At 41.4% G+C, this 22309-nt stretch overlaps 1 protein-coding gene across 1 annotated transcript in view; it reads left to right on the top strand.

The window, feature by feature from the left end:
- Nucleotides 1–12355: 12355 nt before the first annotated feature.
- olfml2a (olfactomedin-like 2A) overlaps nucleotides 12356–22309 on the top strand; it is a 94892-nt gene continuing 84938 nt past the window's right edge. Inside the window, exon 1 of the mRNA XM_068012501.1 lies at nucleotides 12356–12886. Coding sequence (XP_067868602.1) covers nucleotides 12818–12886 — 69 coding nt within the window. The 5' untranslated portion in view covers nucleotides 12356–12817. The remainder of the gene's footprint in view (nucleotides 12887–22309) is intronic.

Raw genomic sequence — 22309 nt, 5'->3', positions numbered from 1 at the left:
CAGAACTTTTCTTTGAAATAGTGCCATGAGATCTTTTCCGTCCACCTGAGAGGGCAGAGGGGCCTTGGTTTAACATCTCATCCAAAAGACAGCACCTCCAACAGTGCAACACTCCCTCATTACTGCACTGGAGTATCCAGCTAATTTGGTACTTCATCTGGCATTAAGTAATGGCTGTGGGAACTGGGCACAGCAAAGGTTATGAGCCTGACAATATCCCAATAATACATGTGCACTATAAGTAGACATTCCCTCATCAAGCTGCGACACCGACAGTCACTCAACAATGCAGCAAATAGCCCAGGTATGTCCTATCCACAAGAAACAGAATAAATCTAACTCAGCTAATTACTGTTCTATCTACCTTTCCCCAATGATCAGTGAAGCGATGGAAGCAGTCATCAACAGTGCCATGAAGGAACACCTACTTAGCACTAACTTGCTCACTTTCAGTTTGGATTTTGCCAGAACTACTTAACTCCAGATCTCTTCACAGTCTTTGTCCAGCCATAGACACAAGAGCTAAATGCGAAAAGAGGCAAGAGAAGTTCTATAAACATCAAGGCAGTATTCGAGTATGGCACCAAGGAGCCCTAGCAAATCTGATCGTTGGGGTCAAAGGGAAAACCATCCAGAAGATGAAGTCACATTTGATACAAAGAAAGATGGTCAAAGGTGCCTCAGCCCCAGGACATTCAGGAATTCCTCAAGAAACTATCGTCAGTCCAACCATCTTCAGCTGCTTTATTAATCACGTTCCTTCCCTCAAAAGATCAGCAGTAGGACTGCTTGCTGAAGATTATACAGTATTCAACTCCATTCACAACTACTCTGATAATGAAAGCAGCTTCTACCAGTCTACAACTAGACCTGCTTAACGTCCAGACTTGGGCTGACAAGTGGCAAGTAGCATTTGCACCTGGTAAGCGCCAGGTAGTGGCCATCACACATAAGATATAGACCAGTCCCAAAAACACCACAATCAGCTGGTCCCCTACCAACAAAATCATGGGGGTCGCTATTGACCACTGAGCAGAAGATGAATTAGACCAATCATATCAACACTGTGGCTATAAGAACAGACAAAGGCTAGGTACTCTGCAATGAGTGGCTCATCTCCTGACCCCTCAGACATTTTGTCCATCTACAAGGCTCAAGCTAAGACTATGACGGAATATTCACCATGCGCCTAGATGGGTGCAGCTCCAACAACACTCAACAAGTTTGATACCATCCAGGACAGAGTGGGTTGCTTGATTGGTTTCCTTGCCACTGGACTCAATAGCCACCTCCTCCACCAGTGGCATACTGTGGCAGCAGTATGTGCAATCTAAGGAATCATTACAGTGCAGGAGGCCATTCCGCCATCGTGCCCACACTGGCTCTCTGAAAGAGCAATTCCCTCAGTTCTATTCCCCTGCCTTCTCCCCATAACCCTGCACATTCTTCTTTTCATATAACTGTCTAATTCCCTTTTGAATGCTTCAATTGAACCTTCCTCCATAACATTCTCAGGCAGCGCATTCCAGAAATTAACAAGTCGCTGCATGAAAATGTTTTTCCTCATGCCACTTTTGCTTCTCAAACCAAATACTTTAAATCTGTGCCCTCTCATTTTCGATCCTTTCACGAGTGGGAACAGTTTCTCTCTATCTACTCTGTCCAGACCCCTCATGATTTTGAATCCTCTATCAAATCTCCTCTTAGCCTTCTCTTCTCCAAGAAAAACAGTCCTAACTTCTCCAATCCATCTTCATAACTGAAGTTCTTCATCCCTAGAACCATTCTCGTGAATCTTTTCTGCACTCTCTCCAATGCCCTCATGACTTTCCTAAAGTGCGGCGTCCAGAACTGGACGCAATACTCCAGCTGAGGCCAATCTAGTATCTTATACAAGTTCAACATAACTTCCTTGCTCTTGTACTCTATGCCCCTATTAATAAAGCCCAGGATACTGTATGGTTTATTAGCCGTGCTCTCAACCTGTCCTGCCACCTTCAATGACTTATGCACATATACACCTAGGTCCCACAGCTCCTGCACCCCCTTTAGAATTGTTCCCTTTATTTTATATTGTCCCTCCATGTTCTTCCTACTAAAATGAATCACTTCACATTTCTCTGCATTGAAGATCTACACTATCCTCCTTACAGTTCACAATGCTTACAAGTTTTGTATCATCTGCAAACTTTGAAATTGTGCCCTGTACACCAAGGTCTAGGTCATTAATATATATCAGGAAAAGCAAGGGTCCCAACATTGATCCCTGGGGAACTCCAGTACAAACCTTCCTCCAGCCCTAAAAACATCCATTAACCACTACTCTTTGTTTCCTGTCACTCAACCAATTTCGTATCCATGTTGCTACCGTCCCTTTTATTCCATGAGCTACAAATTAGCTCACAAGTCTGTCGTGTGGCAATGTATCAAACGCCTTTTGAAAGTCCATGTACACCACATCAACAGCATTGCCCTCATCAATACTCTCTGTTACCTCCTCAAAAAACTCCAACAAGTTAGTTAAACATGATTTTCCCTTACTAAATCCATGATGGCTTTCTTTAATTATGGTCCATGTGACTATTGATTTTGTCCCGAATTATTTTTTCTCAAGTTTTCCCACACCGAAGTTAAACTGACTGGCCTATAGTTGCTGGGCTTATCTTTGCACACTTTTTTGAACAAAGATGTAACGTTTGCAATTCTCCAGTCCTCTGGTACCACCCCCGACTCTAAGGAAGATGTAAAAATCATGGCAGTGCCTCTGCGATTTCCACCCTCACTTCTCTCTGTATCCATGGATGCAGATCATCTGGTCCTGGTGCATTATCCACTTTAAGTACAGCAGCCTTTCTAATACATCCTCTTTATCAATTTTAAACCCCTCTAGTGTCTGACTTACCTCCTCTTTCAACATTGCCTGGGTTGCATCTTCTTCCTTGGTAAAGACAGATGCAAAGTATTGAATTAATACCTCAGCTATGCCCTCTGCCTTCATGTGTAAATCCCCTTTCTGGTCCCCAATCGCCCCACTCCTCCTTTTACCACCTTTTTACTATTTATATGCCTAGAGAAAACTTTGGGATTCCCTTTAATGTTAGCTGCCAGTCTCTTTTCATGCTCTCTCTTTGTTTCGCTTATTTGCTTTTTCACTTCCCCTTTGGACCTTCTATTTTCAGACAGTATTTTATACTTGGCATCTGTCAGAAGCACACTTTTTCTTCTTTATCCTAATCTCTACCTCTTTTGTCATCCAGGGAGCTCTGGATTTGTTTGCCCTACTTTTCCCCTTTGAGGGAACAGACCTTGACTGTGCCCGAACTATCTCTTCTTTGAAGGTAGCCCATTGTTCATCTACCAGTTTTCCTGCCAGCTTTTGTCTCCAATTTATTCGCTCCAGATCCGTTCTTACCCCATTGAAGTTGGCCTTCACCCAGTTAATTATTCCGCCCCTGGATCGCTCTTTGTCCTTTTCCATAGTCAGCCTAAACCTTATGATACAATGATCACTATCCCCTAAATGCTCTCCTACTGTTACTTGATCCACTTGGCTCACCTCATTCCCAAAAACCAGGTCAAGCAGTGTCTCCTTTCTCATTGGACTAGCATCATACTGTTGTAGAAAATTTTCCTGAACACATTCTAGGAACTCTTGCCCCTCACAGCCCTTTACACAACTATTATCCCAGTCTATGTTTGGATAATTAAAGTCCCCCATTATGCCTACCCTATAATTTTTGAGCCTCTCTTTGCAAATTTGTTCCTCCACGTCCTTGCCACTAGCTGGTAGCCTATAGACAACACCGAGCAATGTAACCACACCTTTTATGTTCCTTAGCTCTAGCCAAATTGATTCTGTCCTTGATCCCTCTGGGACATCCTTTTTCTCTAGCACTGCAATGCTCTCCTTAATCAAGACCACCACCCTCTCCCATCTTTCCTGAACACCTTGTAACCATGAATATTTAACACCCAGTCCTTCCCTTCTTTGAGCCAGGTCTATGTTGTAGCTACAACATCATATTTCCGCATGGCAATCTACACCTGTACCTCACCAGTCTTATTAACTACACATTAACTACTATTCACATGCATGCACATTAACCCTGATTCAGACTTTATTACTTTCTCCCTTACTCTAACCCCACCTAATAACTTATCATTTCTTACTCTAGTGCTATCTATCTCCCCCAGTATTCTGTGCATCTTGGTATTCCTCTCTGATGCTCGCTCCTGGTTCCCACGCCCCTGACAAGTTACCAGTTTTGCTTTCCTCCAATCTGAGCTCCCTCTCAGGTTTCCCACCCCCCTGACAATTTAGTTTAAACCCTCCCCAACAGAAAATCTTCCTGCGAGGATATAATGCACAGAATGCACTGCAGCAACTCAACAGGTTACTTCGATAGCACTGCTCTTCCCTGCAACTTCTACCACCAAGTAGAAGAGCAGCAAAGTTGGAGGAAACCCATAACCTCCATGTTCCTCTCCAAGCCCTGACTTGGACATTGTTCCTTCATCATTGCTGGGACAGAATCCTGGAATTTCTTACCTAACACTGTTGCGGGGGCACCATCAATACAAGAACTTCAATGGTAAAAACAAAATGATAACCACTAACCTCTTTAGGCAACTAGGGATGGGCAGTAAAAATAGTGCGTCCGTATTCACCAGATTCCAAGAACAAATTAAAAATAAATTTTAACATCTGACAAGGCTTTCCTTTATAGGTATTTGTATTGAAATCATAAACAGATTCTGATTTTGGTACAACTAGCAGAGAAGTTAAATCTCCCCTCTATAATTTAGTGTGAGAAAAAGTTTACTGTTTTACACTGAACATAGACTAATGCATACTTAAAAAGCATTAACACAGAATAAGCCTGTCTGTTTATATTGTTTCCGATAGTAATTCAAACAAAATAAGCTATGTGAAACACAGAAACATGTTGACCGAGTATAAAAGCAAAATACTGCAGATGCTGGAAACTTGAAATAAAAACAAAAAGTGCTGGAAATACTCAGCGAGTCAGGCAGCACTTGTGGAGAAAGAAAGAGTTAACGTTTCAGGTCGATGACCTTTCATCAGAAGATGTTGAACTAGTGCTGTTTTAAATGATTTAGTTGCATGAATTTTGATCGTGAAAGACAACATAAAACTCAGTACAAGTTTGAGGTTTTTTTTGTAAATATGATATTCTTCCCTCTCTTTATGTGTTTCCAAGGCATACACGATTCACTGGTTACAAGGGAAAACAACAAACTTGTACTTCCCCAGGTCACCAGGTTTTGCACTAAAGTGCACTGGGCCAACCCTCCTCTGATTTCCCAATTCCTTCTCACAGCTGAGTGTTGTTCTGTGCCGAGCGGCTCCCCCTTGTGACACAACCGAGATCAGGAAAACGTGCTTTATGGTATTGTGCTGATGAATCTATGTTCTACAATTTTGTTGAATATACTGTGCTGTGCCACATAATTAAAATAATTTGAAATTGCTGTAACTAGGGATATAGAATGTCGACATTTTTAATATGTTAAAAATTATATTGTCATCCACAAAATTAAAAAGTAATTCTCATGTTTATAGCATTTTCTTAAAAATAAAATAAATTATCTTATTGGTTGATACAAATTATTTCTGTACATCTATTACTGAAATGCTGGTTAATATTAATTTATATTACACATAAACCATGAACCAGACAGCAAAGATCATTTCAAGGTCTTTTGGGAGTTGTGTGTAAATATCCACTTAATTACGTTGGCAAGTGATCCCATATAACTAATTAAGTATAGCATATAAAAAATTAAATACCTCCACTGAGTAACTGAAATAACAAGGTTGTAATTATTTCTCACAGAGTTGAAGCCACAAATCCTTCATCATTAAGTCATTCATTATTAAACATCAGCATTCAAAAACTTTCAATGAAATACCTTACAGTAGTAATTAATCAAAATTATGATCCGCAAATGACTTGTTTATTTGTTGGAAGTCATTCTTCCTTTAATTATATCTCATTTTATAGTAATCCAATGTTTATGTAGAGGATGCACATCTTCTTCTTCTTTGGCCTCCTTGTCTCAAGAGACAATGGGTGAGCGCCTGAAGGTGGTCAGTGGTTTGTGAAGCAGTGCCTGAAGTGGCTGTAAAGGCCAATTCTAGAGTGACAGACTCTGCCACAGGCACTGCAGATAAAATTGGTTGTCGGGGGTGTTACACAGTTGGCTCTCCCCTTGCGCATCTGTCTTTTCTCCTGCCAACAGTTAAGTCTCTTTGACTCGTCACACTTTAGCCCCGCCTTTATGGCTGTCCGCCAGCTCTGGCGATCACTGGCAATTGACTCCCACGACTTGTGATCAATGTCACAGGACTTCTTGTCGCGTTTGCAGACGTCTTTAAAGCGGAGACATGGACAGCCGGTGGGTCTGATACCAGTGACGAGCTCGCTGTACAATGTGTCCTTGGGGATCCTGCCATCTTCCATTGGCTGACATGGCCAAGCCATCCCAAGTGCCGCTGGCTCAGTAGGGTGTATATGCTGGGCATGTTGACCGCCTCAAGGACTTCTGCGTTGGAGATACGGTCCTGTCACCTGATGCCAAGGATTGTCCGGAGGTAGCGAAGATGGAATGAATTGAGACGTCGCTCTTGGCTGACATACAATGTCCAGGCCTCGCTGCCGTAGAGCAATGTACTGAGGACACAGGCTTGATACACTCGGACTTTTGTGTTCCGTGTCATTGCGCCATTTTCCCACGCTCCCTTGGCCAGTCTGGACATAGCAGCGGACGCCTTTCCCATGCGCTTGTTGATTTCTGCATCGAGAGACAGGTTACTGGTGATAGTTGAGCCTAGGTAGGTGAACTCTTGAACCACTTCCAGAGCATGGTTGCCGATATTGATGGATGGAGCATTTCTGATGTCCTGTCCCATGATGTTCGTTTTCTTGAGGCTGATGGTTAGGCCAAATTTGTTGCAGGCAGCCGCAATCCTGTCGATGAGTCTGTGCAGACACTCTTCTGTGTGGGATGTTACTGCAGCATCGTCAGCAAAGAGGAGTTCCCTGATGAGGACTTTCCGTACTTTGGTCTTCGCTCTTAGACGGGCAAGGTTGAACAACCTGCCATCTGATCTTGTGTGGAGGAAAATTCATTCTTCTGAAGACTTGAACGCGTGTGAGAGCAGCAGGGAGAAGAAGATCCCAAACAGTGTAGGTGCGAGAACACAGCCCTGTTTCACACCACTCAGGATAGGAAAGGGGTCTGATGAGGCGCCGCTATGCTGAATTGTGCCTTTCATATTGTCATGGAATGAGGTGATGATACTTAGTAGCTTTGGTGGACATCCGATCTTTGCTAGTAGTTTGAAGAAACCACGTCTGCTGACGAGGTCAAAGGCTTTGGTGAGATCTATGAAAGCAACGTAGAGGGGCATCTGTTGTTCGCGGCATTTCTCCTGTAGCTGGCGAAGGGAGAACAGCATGTTAATGGTGGATCTCTCTGCTTGAAAGCCACACTGTGCCTAAGGGTCGACATGCCCAGCCAGCTTCTGGAGCCTGTTTAAAACGACTCGAGCGAAGACTTTCCCCACTATGCTGAGCAGGGAGATTCCACGGTAGTTGTTGCAGTCACCGTGGTCACCCTTGTTCGTATAGAGGGTGATGATATTGGCATCGCACATGTCCTGTGGTACTGCTCCCTAATCCCAGCACAGGCAAAGCAGCTCATGGAGTGCTGAGAGTACAGCAGGCTTGCCACTCTTGATTATTTCAGGAGTAATGCCGTCCTTCCCAGGTGCTTTTCCACTGGCTAGAGAATCAATGGCATCACTGAGTTCCGATTTTGTTGGCTGTTCGTGCAGCTCATCCATGACTGGCAGAGACTGGGCTGCATTGAGGGTGGTCTCAGTGACAACATCTTCCCTGGAGTACAGTTCTAGGTAGTGCTCCACCCAGCGGTCCATTTGCTTGCATAGGTCAGTGATTGTGTCCCCTGATTTAGACTTGAGGGGGGCAATCTTCCTCATGGTTGGCCCAAAAGCTCTCTTAATGCCATCATACATTCCTCTGATGTTTCCGGTATCGGAGGCCAGCTGAATACGACTGCATAGGTGTTGCCAGTAGTCATTTGCGCAGCGCCTGGCTGTTCTTTGTGCAGCATTTCTGGCTGCTTTAAGTGCTATGGATGTTAACTCACTGGGGGCTTTCTTGTAGTTCAACAGTGCAATGCGCTTAGCGGCTATGACAGGTTCCAGCTCTTCAAAGTGAGATTGAAACCAGTCTGCATTCTGCTTCTCACGTTTGCCATAGGTGGTCATTGCTGAGTCATAGATGGCGTCTCTGATGTGGGCCCACTTGGTCTCTGCAACCCCTGTAGGAGTGTTTTGAAGGGCTTTTACAAGTGAATTTAGAAACTTATGTAACAGCTGTGGATAAGAAATTCTGTTAGTGTTGATGCGCGGGCGGCCCTTCTGCTTTTTTGATGCAGCTTTTTTGGTTTGAGTGTAACCTTGCTGCACACCAGGGAGTGGTCGGTGTCGCAGTCCGCACTATGGAAGCTGCGTGTGATTTGAACGCTGTTTAAAGAGGCTCGCCTTGTAACGATGAGGTCCAGCTGGTGCCAACAACGTGATCTTGGGTGCCTCCATGAAACCTGGTGACAGGGTTTAGTATGAAAGAACGAGTTGGTGATGCAGAGGTTGTGATAGGTACACAACTCCAGCAGTCTCTGTCCATTCTCATTCATCCTTCCAATGCCATAGCGCCCAAGGCAGGAGGGCCATAAGTCACATCAATAACTATCATATCATGTATAAATCACAAGTTAGGCCACAACTTGAGTACTGTGTGCAGTTCTGGTCACCTCATTACAGAAAGGATGTAATTGCACTAGAGAGGGTACCGAGGAGATTTACGAAGATGTTGCCAGGACTGGAAAAGTGCAGCTGTGAGGAAAGATTGGATAGGCTGGGGTTGTTCTCCTTGGAACAGAGGAGGCTGAGGGGAGATTTGATTGAAATGTACAGAATTAAAAGGGACCTGGATAGAGTGGAGGTGAAGGGTCTATTTACCTTCGCAGAGAGGTCAGTGACGAGGGGACATAGATTTAAAGTGATTAGTAGAAAGATTAGAGGGGAGATGCGGAAAACTGTTTTTAGCCAGAGGGTGGTAGGGATCTGGAAATTACTGCCTGAAACGGTAGTAGAGGCAGAAACCCTCAACTCATTTAAAAGGTGTCTGGATATGCACCTCAAGTGCTGTAACCTGCAGGGCTACGGACCAAATGCTGGAAGGTGGGATTAAGTTGGGTGGCTCGTTTTCCAGCCAGCACAGACACGATAGGCCAAGTGGCCTCTTTCTCTGCCGTAAACGTTCTATGATTCTATATACAGAGAATGTATAATTTACTCCAGGTGCAGGGAAGACCTCTTGGCAGATGAGTAGGGAAGTTAATGCTGGGTTATGAAGCTCTTACTCATTAGTGGAAAAACTTAATTAATTAGTCTTTCCCACTGTTTATTGAGTTTATGCCATCAATAAATACTAAACCAAGCAATAGGTTAAGATAAAAGCAAAATACTGCGGATGCTGGAAATCTGAAACAAAAACAAGAAATGCTGGATTCACTCAGCAGGTCTGGCAGCATCTGTGGAAAGAGAAGCAGAGTTAACGTTTCGGGTCAGTGACCCTTCTTCGGAACTGACAAATATTAGAAGAGTCACAGATTATAAACAAGTGAGGTGGGGGTTGGGCAAGAGATAACAAAGGAGAAGGTGCAGATTGGACCAGGCTACATAGCTGACCAAAAGGTCACGGAGCAAAGGCAAACAATATGTTAATGGTGTGTTGAAAGACAAAGCATTGGTACAGATTAGGTGTGAATATACTGAATATTGAACATCAGCAAGTGCAAACCTGAAGAAAAACAACCTGAAAAAAACAGTGGGTAAGCAAACTGAACAAACTAAGATGAAATGAAATAAATGCAAAAAAAGATTGTAAAAAATGTAAAAAGGAATGTAAAATAGGTTAAGATGCCCTTTATTATGGTCAGACCTGTGGATCACCATTTCATTTCACTGTGTTTTCCATCTGGTTTTACCTGAGTGTGAAAACACAAGTATGCAGACAATCGAAGAACTGTTTCCATGTCTGGTGCATGCAGAAAACCTTATTGATGTAAGGTTCAACATTTACTTATTAATGTTTCTTTCCCTCTCTTCCTAATGTTCCCTGTGTTTTTACTATTTTCCATTTTACTGTTTTGATTTAATTCCATTTTCTTTGCATTCCACTCTCATTGCCCTATGCTTATTTCATTTTTTTATTCTTTCATGGGATGTGGGCTTGACTGGCAAGGCCAGCATTTGTTGCCCATCCCTAACTGCCCTTGACAACCGAGTGGCTTGCTAGACCATTTCAGAGGGCAGTTATGAGTCAACCACATTGCTGTGGGTCTGGAGTCTAGCTTGTTGTGCCATTCCATCACTGTAATGTACAAACATATCCAATCAGGTTTCCACAACACTTACAGAAAAGTTATGGCAGCAGAGCAGCAGCTCTGAGGAAATACCTGGCATGTATCTTTATAGGATCAAAGGATCATAGGAAATTGGAGCAGGAGTGGGCCATTTGGCCTGTCGAGCCTGCTGTGCCAAACAGATCATGATTGATCATCTACCTCTACGCTACTTTTCCCCACTATCCCCATATCCCTTCATGTCGTTAGTATTCAGAAATCTGTCGATTTCTGTCTTGAACATGCTCAACGATTGATGGCTTCCTACAGATGATTTAATTTGAAACAAAATAGACCGAGAAATACTTTTCAAATTTCACTGGAAATGTCAATACATATTTCTTAAACTCAAATTAAACTGCCAATCAAACATATGTCCAAACAAAACCCACCGCACAATTATGTTTGAATTGAATGGTTCGGACCCTTCCCTTAAATACTTTCAGATTTTTAGCCACTCGTTGTATTGGTCAAAAGTTCTTGTGGGTCTGCTCCTGGACCTGGTCAAAACAGCCATCCACAGGTCCAAGATGCATGGGATCCATGGTGCAAGTCATTCAGACTGCCTGCCTCTCTTTTGCAGTCTTGTCCATGCCTGGCCAGTCTTGGAAAGGGACGTCCACCAGAATACCTGAGGCCTTCCGCACCTGCTGGGTACCTTTGCACATTAACTATTATTGATCTTGCACTTCTAGTTTGATTGGACCAATTGTAATTGTGCTTTTATTAGTATTAGTGCTGTTGTCTTTAAATTGAGGAGACACATGTGCTGATCTCTGCTTTATTCCTCTTAGATTTTAGAGATACAGCACTGAAACAGGCCCTTCGGCCCATCGAGTCTGTGCCGACCATCAACCACCCATTTATACTAATCCTGCACTAATCCCATATTCCTACCACATCCTCATCTGTCCCTATATTCCCCTACCACCTACCTATACTAGTGGCAATTTATAATGGCCAATTCACCTATCAACCTGCAAGTCTTTTGGCTGTGGGAGGAAACCGGAGCACCCGCAGGAAACCCACGCAGACACAGGGAGAACTTGCAAACTCCACACAGGCAGTACCCAGATTTGAACCCGTGTCGCTGGAGCTGTGAGGCTGCGGTGCTAACCACTGCGCCACTGTGCCGCCCCTAACTCTGGCCTGTGCCTCCCCCACTCCTTGTAATTTACCATCTGTAGCAGAAGTTTCAGCTGTCTTGGCCTTAATCTCTGGAATTCCCTCCCTAAATTCATTTCCGCATTTCTTTCCACCTTCAAACACCTTTTGTAAGCCAATCTATTTGACCATGCCTTTAGTCACCCTTCATCCTTCCTATGCAAAATTGGATGTGGCGTTTGCCTACATACCAACATTCTCTCAATTTGAAGCACATTGTGATGTTGGGATGAGCTATATAAATGCAAGCATTTTCTTTTAACAACTGGGTCATTATTTCCAATGTTGTGTCCCTAAACCTTGCAATTTCAGAAGTCCACAACAACCCACTGAAGGTATAATTGTCATTCTTCCTTGATAATGTAAACACTTTTAAATACACATTCTCAAAATGTCAATTTGGAAATTGAAACAGGGAATCTAGTAATAATCCACTTCCAAAATTCAATTAAAAAATTATCGAGCGGGAATATACTCCTGCTTCGGCCCATCTCCAGGCGGGATTTCTCACCATCAGATGGCGTAGTCACATCAGAAAATTAATACAAGAACAGCGGGTCATTTGGACAGCCTTCATGAAATCGGAAGTGGGCACACACACGTGTTGTTTCACCGTATTAAAACCCTCCCTTTGACAATATAACACACTGTGAAATGAACGGCTAAGCCAATAATATCAGTCATTTTTATATTCAAATGAGACACTTTTCTGCAACATATATGTCCTAGTAAATTTGAGTTGTGGAGACTTGAATATCAAATGAGTTCGTTTGCCCTGTCTACGGTTATTCCAGTATGTGGACTTTGGGTTGGTACGATCTGCAGTTGGTAGTCATTTTTGTCCCTCCCTCGCATTCAATACACAGTGGGAATTAAAAAAAAAAGTTCTTTCTGCGAGTAAACTGAAACCTGCACGGCACAGCCGCAGTTGTCCCCGTTGCAGAAGAGGAGTTGGATGCAAAACTTTGGAGATCCTGCAAAGTATAAGCCTATATAGAGAATCAAAGACATTTCTTGTGAAAGGATTGATGCAGTGACTTTGTACGTATTGTCACAGAATTCCCGCTGAAGTCGCAGCATTCCTGCTCAGATTTCTTCCTCCAAACATCGAGAAGATAAAAGGCGGTCATTAAAAATGAGGAGACTTCCCAAATTTATTCTTTCCTTTTTTATCTTGTCACGAACTGCTAGTGCAACCAGTAAGGTAAGTTTTAAAATTATCTTTACAACAATTGTTCATAGTTAAACGCTTTAAAATCAAACTTTTATGTGAAGTAAATTCTCGTCACATTCAAATAATTGCAGTGTTTACCACACTTTTATTTTGGATCAGGCCGTTTGCTTTAAGTGTTCTCCAAAGTCACAGGGCTTAAATACAAACTGGGGCACATGATTGTCAGGTTTACGTTGCAACCTTTGTATGAGTTGATCAATCACAGACCTAAACCTCGTGTTATAAATAGGTTTTGAGAGTTCCCTCTGAACATCTGGATTGAATTCGGCTCAGTAAAGTCACAGTAGGTTGGTCAGTGTAACTCTGTGCAGCGCTGTTTCTCGACACCTGGCTTTTTCGGGATTTTTCTTTATAGCTAATATACCAAGTGCCTCAATTGTAAACCAAAACAAGCGTCTGATGTTTCTTGAAAACTTCAGGGCAGAATCTACTGTTGTGATGAAACTATCTGAATAAGGACATCTATAATTATGGTTTATCTTAAATCTTAAAAACAGAAAATGATGCAAATGATTCAGGCCGGTCAACACCTGAAAAAGTAAGTTATTCTGAATGTAAACTATCTTTTTCAGATGCTGACTAACCGGTTGTGCGTTCCCAGCATTCTATTATTTCAGATTTTCAGCATTTACGGTTTTCTTCTTGCCTTGGAAAAAATCCTATTCAAATAAATCTAATTAATGTAAAATTTTAAGTCGGGGCTCCTAATTGGATTTTCAACACAACATTCAGAGTGTTCTGTCATACCTGGTTATTATTCGTATGATCAGGATATATATGCTGCATTGAATATATTTACAGGGGCTTTGATCACAATTTCTAAAACCTGCAATATTTGAATAACTATGATGGCTTCCACAGTTTCATATTAATTGTCAGGGACTTCATGTATTTTACATGTTAGTACATCATTGCCCATGAAATTACCAGGATAAAAATTGCACATATTTTTTGTCTTTGTTACATTAGAAGTAGAAGCACGAATAGGCCATTCGGCCACTCAAGTCTGCATTCAGCAGGATGATGGCCGATCTTCGACCTCAAATCCACTTTTCTGCCCAATCCCCAAATCCCATGCTTCCCTTAGGATCCAAAAATCTATTATTCTCAGCCTCGAATATACTTAATGACTGAACACCAAGATCCTCTAGGCTAGAGAATTCCAAAGATTCACAACTCTGAGTGAAGAAATTCCTCCTCATCTCAATCCTAAATGGCAGACCCCTTATCATGAGATTATGACCCCTCCTTCTAGACTTTTTAGATAGGGGAAATAACCTCTCAGCATCTACCCGGTCAGGCCTTTACAGAATTTTACGTTTCAATGAGATCAGCTCTCGTTCTTCTAAACTCCAGAGAATATAGATCCATTCTACTCAATGTCTCTCCATATGACAACCCTAAAGCAAAGTCAATGATAGTCTTGGCAGTTACAGCATAGATGATATAGTGTGAAAATTGGACAAAAATGAAAAGGGATGAAACAAATACATTTCTGATAATGGTTCACAATAAAACATACCTGTATTTATTGAATCCACTACATTGCTCCAGGTAATCAACATTTTGGAAATCTGCCCCAGCTTGGTTTTAATCTATAATGAGGTTTCACCTGCTTTTCTTTCAGGGAGACTTTCTAAATTGGTCAGTTCTTCCAGTGTTGGATGTCAGATGGTTGAAAAATATAAATCGAATACTCATTATTTTTGATAATATTAAAAACAATCTGATGATAGAAAATATCAGTTGAAGTGTCAGCTGTGGCTCAGTTGGTAGCACTTTCACCTCTGAGTTACAAGATTCTGGGTTCAAGTCCCACTCCATGGCTTAGGCACAAAAATCAAGGCTGACACTTCAGTGCTGTACTGAAGGCATGCTGCACTGTTGGAGGTTTTGTCTTTTGGACATGTAAAATATCCCGTAGCTTTATTTTGAAGAAGAGCAGGGGAGTTTTCCTTGGTGTCCTGGCCAATATTTATCCCTCAATCAACATCACAAAAACAGATTATCTGGTCATTATCACATTGCTGCTTGTGGGCGTTTGCTGTGCGCATACTGGCTGCTGCATTTCCTGCATTACAACAGTGACTACACTGCAAAGAGTACTTCATTGGCTGTAAAGCACTTTGAGATGGCCAGTGGTCGTGAAAGATGCTATATAAATGTAAGTCTTTCTTTTCTTTCAGAATGTTCATATTCCAATAAATAGACTAGGCTGGATTGAGGGGTGACCTAATTGAGGTGCTTAAAATGATTAAAGTATTTGATAGGGTAGGTAGAGACTCTCCTCTGATGAGGGAGTCCAGAACAATGATGCATAACCTTAAAATTAAAGATAGATTGTACAGAGGTGAAGTCAGGAAGCACTACTTCACATAAATGCAGTGGAAATCTGGAACTGTCCTTACCAAAAAAACCTGTTGAGGCTAGAGCAATTGGAAATTTAGAATCATTGAATCATAGACTGCTTACAGCACAGAAGGAGCCATTCAAGCCACAATTGAATCTGCCTCCACCAAACTCTCAGGAAGCATGTTCTGGTGTTCTGGATCCGAACCTAAAAAGTTTTTCCTCATGTCGCAGTTGCTCCTTTTGCCAATCACCTTTTATTGGTGTCCTCTGGTTCTTGACCCTTCCGCCAATGGGAACAGTTTCTACCCATCTACTTTGTCTAGACTCCTCATAATTTTGGACACCTCAATCAAATCTCCTCTTAACCTTCTCTTCTCTTTAAGGAGAACAACCCCACTTTCTCCAATCTATTCTCGTAACTGAATTCTCGCATCCCTGGAACCAATCTCGTAAACCTTTTCTGCACCCTCTATAAAGTGCAATACCCAGAATTGGACCCAATACTCCAGATGAGGCTGAACCAGAGTTTTATAAAGGGTCATCATCATCAATTTTAAAACTGAAACTGATGGACTTTTGTTTCGCAAGGGTATTTAGGAATATGGAGCTAAGGTGGGTAAATGGAGTTAAGATACAGATCAACCATGATTTAGTTCAACGATGGAACAGGCTCAAGGGGAAGAATGGCCTACTCCTTTTCCTATGTTCCTAACACAATAGAAAGTGGAACATTAGGAGCTTGTACCTTTGAGTCCTCACATAATGCATTTCTGAAGGAGAAAATACAAAGCAGAGGCCAGACATTGGCTACCAGGAATATATAAATCACTGTGGCTGCTTCTTGCTGATCTCCCAGCAACTAGTTATACAACAGGATTGGCACAGGTTTTGCAGCAGGTTACCTGCCCACCCATTGAGCTATGACAATCATAAAGAGGAAACAATGATCCAAAAGAGACCCAGTCTGCTTCTATTATTTCAGCTGCACAAAATGTGAAGATCAGTACAGACATAAAAGATAGATTGTATTTTAATAATGTCATTTTTAAACCAACAGCAGTGTCTGAAGCATTGGAGGCTGATGGATTACTTTTAAAAGAAAAACAAAAAATCATATTTTTATTTTTCATCGACTAAGTTAATTAATCTTCAAAGCCTAGCATTATTGCATATTTAACATTTCACAGCTTTCACAACACATTACATAATGCATTACTGAAACAGTTCGTAAGAACCCAAACTGTTCTTTAGAAGGTATCACTGTTGGCTGGACTTCTTAACCTGTTTCAGATTGTTAGCATCTGGTAAGGCTTTCTAAATAAATATGTTTTACAGATTGGCAGTAGTACAAATAGATAATCATTCCAGTAGCAAAACCGAATGATTACAGTTCACAACCATCAGCACCACAGGCAGATTTGATTTGATTTTCTGTGTACAAAATGCAGCTGGCTGGAAACTGGTAAAAAGAAAATATCAATACTGCCACACAATGTTTGAAGTTTCGCGGAACCTCATTTGATTTTCATTTTTAGAATTGTCAGTAGTCTCATAGTAACACTGATATAAGTATATTTAGGTAATAAAAATTGTGAATGCTGGAAATCTAAAATAAAAATTAAACATGCTAGAAAAGCTAAGCAGATTGGTGAGATTAAATGTGACCCATCATCAAAATTATAATGGTGTTACTTCCACAGTTTGAATATCTTGTATTTCTCAATTTATATCATTAATATTCAAATATGGAGTGTGAAATTTTCCAAGATCCTGCACCACAGGGAGGGCACCCCATGCAGTGGCTGTAAAAGAGAAAGATTTTCAGAACATCTGCAGAAGATTTAGGTGATTTAATTTGTAAGATGCTGTCACAGAGTCACAGAGTTGTAGAACACAGAAACAGGCCCTTCAGCCCATCATGTCTGTGCTGGCCATCAAGCACCGATCTATTCTAATCCCATTTTCCAGCACTTCGCCCATAGCCTTGTATGCTATGGCGTTTCAAGTGTTCATCTAAATACTTCTTAAATGTTGTAAGGGTTCCCGCCTCTATCACCCCTTCAGGTAGCTGGTCCCGTTCTCCTCAACAAACTTTCAACCTAAAAATGAGGGGGTTTTGCACCCCCACAACCTATGGCATTCATTAAAAATGAAATAATAATTTTTCCATATTAGAATACCAGCATGAAAAACATAAGGAAAAGCAACGATGTTGCTGTTGTTCAGATAATTCATTAGTTAGGGAAATAAAATAACTTAAGCACAGTTCACATCAGCAACATTTTAAAATAATGAACTGTCACAGTGAGATGCCAATAAAGATAAATCATTTAATTGAGGTGTGGCAATATTATGGGATCGGCCTGCTTGAAATGTCTTCCACCAACTCACTGTAGCAATACACTGTAGCTTTAAAGTTCAAAATAGCAAATATATTAGCTAAATGACTTTTCTCAAGCTCTCATTATTCTGGTCATTCCAGTACAGGTCAGAAACTTATTTACAGTGTAGTTGGGGGGGGTGGGGGGGGGGCGGTGTATGAGGTTCAACTGTGCAGGTCTGGCATGGCGGCACGCAGCCGGTGCGTGCGGGCTGCCTTTTTTTTGCCAGTCGCCGGGAAATTAATATTCAGCCTTTTTTGTGGGGTATATTTCACGGAGACCCCAGACCTAGTCAGACACCTGAACCTTTGCTTCATAGCCCTATAGTGTGCTCAGAGATTTTCCAAGTGGTTTCATGGCTGTGGTTGTACCCGAGCTGTTCAGGTATGGTGAGGTTGTGTAGGAGTTACAGCAACCAAGGGTAGCCCTTGTTCCCAACCAGCCATCCTCTAATGTTTCTTGAAGGGTGGAATAGTGGAGGTTTGGTTGGCTGTCAAAAGATAAAGTTGTTGTAACAGCTGTCTGTGAAACTGGCACAGACTCGTTTGATCCTTTTGCGTTGATCATAGACCAGCTGCAGATTAATGGAGTGAAAGATCTTTCTTTTAATGAAAGCTGCTGTCTGGTCTTCAGATGCCTTAACTTACACATGAGTGCAGTCTATAACCTCCTGGGCACAAAGAAAGTCAAATATATTGTGCAAATATTTTCAGCTATTCATTAGTTTGTAGTTGGAGTTAGAATTATAAAGCATTGCATCTCTGGTGCTATTAGGAGCTCCAGATTCTAGCTATGGAGAATGAATAGCAGGGTAGTGGTTCAACATTTCTTACAGGAAGAATTTTCTTTTCTACTGTTATGAAGGTATTTCCATGTTGTAATATTTTTTGAGGACTTATGGGTAAATGTCAGTGGAAATATCTGAGGAGCTGCTGGACTTGTCTTTTTTAAAGATCACTGGAAGGACTTGAGATTTTTGTTTAAAAACCACCCTTACTGGATGTCACATATCTTAAGCTAAATAAACAGCAGGAGCCTTGGTGACCGACGGAGGGCTGCCACCGAAGCCTCAACCACCCCCCAATGCCGAACATGCACCCTGTCCCCCTTGTCTTGCTGGGGCCCCTGGCAAGGCCCCAAAAACTTACTAGTTTTCCAATGCTCCCTGTCATCTTTATTCTTGAGCGGGATGCTCCCGGTGGGACTATGAGCTGCCAGGCCGGTGATTGGCCGGCAGCTCCATTAGGCGGGATTTCCTGCCTCAATGAGGTGGAAGTCCCGTCCAAGACCAATTAAGGGCCTGGGGACCATAAAATACGGTCTGGAAGCCCAGGCCTGGCAGAGGGAGGATCGCCACCGACTTTTTAGTCAGTAGACAGCTCCCCTTCCCCCCCACCACCCCCACTGTAAAATCCAGCTCAGAGTATGTAATTGGCCATATTGGTAACTGGGTAAACATTTAAATATATGTTGTGACCCATGGAGAAGTGGAGCGAGAGGAAGACAGTGCACTTCTCCAGCCTCGGTCATAACACTACACAGATCAGACTCAATTAGTACTTTCGTGATGATGAACCAGAATCATAATATAGAATTAAGTGTACACTGCCACATCTGTGAAATCTGGAAGCAATATGTTTTGCAGGTTAAAGTATTAATTACTGTGTCATTGCCATGCTCAATTGGTAGTTCCATTACTTTATTAATAGTTTAAAAAATAAAGAACATATAGCTGTAGATTTTTTAAAAAACTACATAAAAAGAATGTGTGCCTGATTTTTAGTGTAAAATTCATGTGAGGGGACCAGTTTCTGAGTGCATTCTTGCACACCTGATATCCCGGATAAACGACAGCTGCCAAAGGTACTTTTGAGTGCCTGGGTAGCTTACTTAAAGCACATATTAGACCAAATTTGGCAAAGACTGGAAGCAGGCTCTGTCAATTTTTCTGTGTCTAAAGCAGCTTAACCAGTGTCCCTTAAAGAGACTGCTGGAGGCCATCGAAAAGCTGGTAAATAGTTGTTTTCTCATACATGCTTTTTACACTGCCTGAACTGCATGTGCTTCTGACACTGAGCACGGGAAGATAGTTCCCTAAACTGGATGTCTGATATAATTATTGTCGGGAGGAGTTTGGAGGATGATTTCAACCACTGTTTGCATGGAAAGCCTATCAGTAACGCAGGGAAAAGACTCTCCACAATTCACCACTAAAACTGGACTTTCATTCAGAGAGAACAGCTCCTGTTGTAGGGAATGGAAAAATTGGACTGGTGCATTAGGGTTTGTTTTCTGAAATTGAAGTTAACATTTTCATACCTCCCTTGCAGCACTGAGTAGAAGAAAAAATAACAATGTAAGTAATATGTCATTCACAAGAAAAATAAAGTCAGAGTTTTACATATTTTATCCCTTAGCTGTAATTTTTGAAATATGTTGCGGCAGACATCCAAACTCATCTAACTGACATCCCGTAGTGATTTTGGTATTATGCCTCCATATGAGAAAAAATATGTAGTTGACAGAAAGTAATAGCTACCTGTGAACAAAAGAGCCCTTGGCTCGATGTCAGTTTTATGAAGAGCACAATATCAGTTCAACACACACGTCTTCCTTCAGGACATGTAGCAGTTTATAGTGCCTGCCTCTATTACTGGTGATTTAATTTGGAAAGTGCTGTAGCTTGTTCAGTTCTTCTCAAGGAACTTTCAACCTAAAAATGAGGGGGTTTTGCATCCCAACAATTTAAAGCAGTCATTCCAAATGAAATAATTTTTCCAAATTAGAATGCCAGCACGAAAGCAAAAGCAAACATGTTGCTGTTTTTCACATCAATCATTAGTTAGGAAACTAAAATTACTTAAGGTAAAATCTAAAATCACTTCAGGTCCTGCTCAAAACTCCTTATTTTCACTTTAATTTTAAAAAGCAAAACAATGAGACAATGTATTGGTTCAAAAATTCTTTGTCCTTATTCAGAAGAGCAATTAATTCTTATAATTATTCAATAAAAATATAACTTTTATAGATATAATTTCAAGTTCAACATATGATTTTCAAGAAAAAAGTAAAAAGAAAGAAATAGTAGCAGATTTTCATTGTATTTATTTTCAACTAGCTGAGCCAACTGTAAATTATCATGAATATCAATCACGCCAGTCAAAATTATATCAGAATTATATCAAAATTCACTTTGCCAGACAAAAAAAATTATTGTTACGATCAGGTAAGGATGGGTCACAAGGCTCCCCTCTTGTCCTTCCTCTTATTTGACCGCAACGGGGTTTATTCCTTTTTTAAACAGTAGATGTGCTTACTCTTCTGTGAGTGTTTTACCTTTTACCTTCGTTGTGATCATAAAAGAACCAGTCAGATAGGTTTTCTTGAGTTTAAACAAGAAAGTTATTATATTTAAAAGACTAAACCTGATCTAAATAAAAATAATAAAATGATGCTACACTTTCATGTACACAAACACACGCACGAGAATCACACACACAAATAGATTACAGAGTGATGAGGAATAGATTTGTGTTGGATTAGAGTCCAGAACAAATACAAATAGTACAGTCTGTGGTGACTGGTGACTTTAGTGGTCTTCTGGTTGAATTTGTGGTCCTGAAGTTCTGTGTTGGTAGTTCTTGGAGATAGTTGAGCAGAGGGCTTCCTTCTTGATGTCTTTGTCTTGGATCTAGCAACCGGTAGCTAGGCTTTGCATGCCCCACCGGGTCTTCTGGAGAGAGAAAGAGAGAGAGACAGCTCTTCTGGTTTCTGCCCAGATTGAGTCTCTGACTTGTCTCCTTGTCCAAGGGAAACTTCCAGCTTTCACTGAGATGGATAGATGGTCACATGACTGTCTCAGTGTATTCTCTGATGAGAATACCTTCTAATGAGATTCAAGTTTAGGAATTCCAATATCTCAAGTCTCATAGTGTCAATATTCACCCCTGGAGGGGTTTGCCCTTTCAGTATTAATATCCCAGGGTGGCTTTGAATGTCTTGCAATCTCGGGTAGATCAATCAATAGGGCAAGCCATTGTTTTGAGTACAGGCTAATCAGACATGTGTCTCCACTTTGATCCCTTGGAATGTGCAAGGTTTTCAAATGCAAATGGTGGTGGCCATTTTTAGATGTGGCAAAGTCTTTGTAAAAGTTGTCTGTAATATTCCAGCTTTCCTTTTTTTTTAAGTTTAATGTAAGTTTCCACCCGATGAATTCAAAATCCTCATTTGGCATAGCATGTTTTCTTGACACCTCTGTGCTACATGGAATGAAATGTATTGATTGGAAAACACACATTCATTTTCAAACACTCACTTCTCAAATTCACACACTAACCTTAGAGTTGCTGCAGCTGGCATTGTCTGCAACAGCTATTCTGGTTTAATTTTTGAGGTTTTGTCATCATCCTTCCTTTGTATGAAGTACCATTGAGAAATTGCATTTCTTTTGGTTTATGTGTTACCATATGGGGTTAAAGTTTCTCTAGCATCAATTCGTAATATTCTGGGAATGCGCATCTCAATAAACATGTGGTTGTTGGTGAAGCTTGGGGTTTGCAAATTTCCATTACTGCTTGTGGCAAGTCTTCCTGTATGCACAAGTTTTAACCCTTCAACTGCTGTTTCTGCAACACATGGCTTTAACCATTCAGGTTCC

Source organism: Heterodontus francisci, chromosome 32 (genome assembly GCF_036365525.1).
Source record: "Heterodontus francisci isolate sHetFra1 chromosome 32, sHetFra1.hap1, whole genome shotgun sequence".
Classification (NCBI taxonomy): Eukaryota; Metazoa; Chordata; class Chondrichthyes; order Heterodontiformes; family Heterodontidae; genus Heterodontus; species Heterodontus francisci.
Note: the sequence above shows the minus strand (reverse complement) of the source record. Positions and strands in the feature narration are given on the sequence as shown.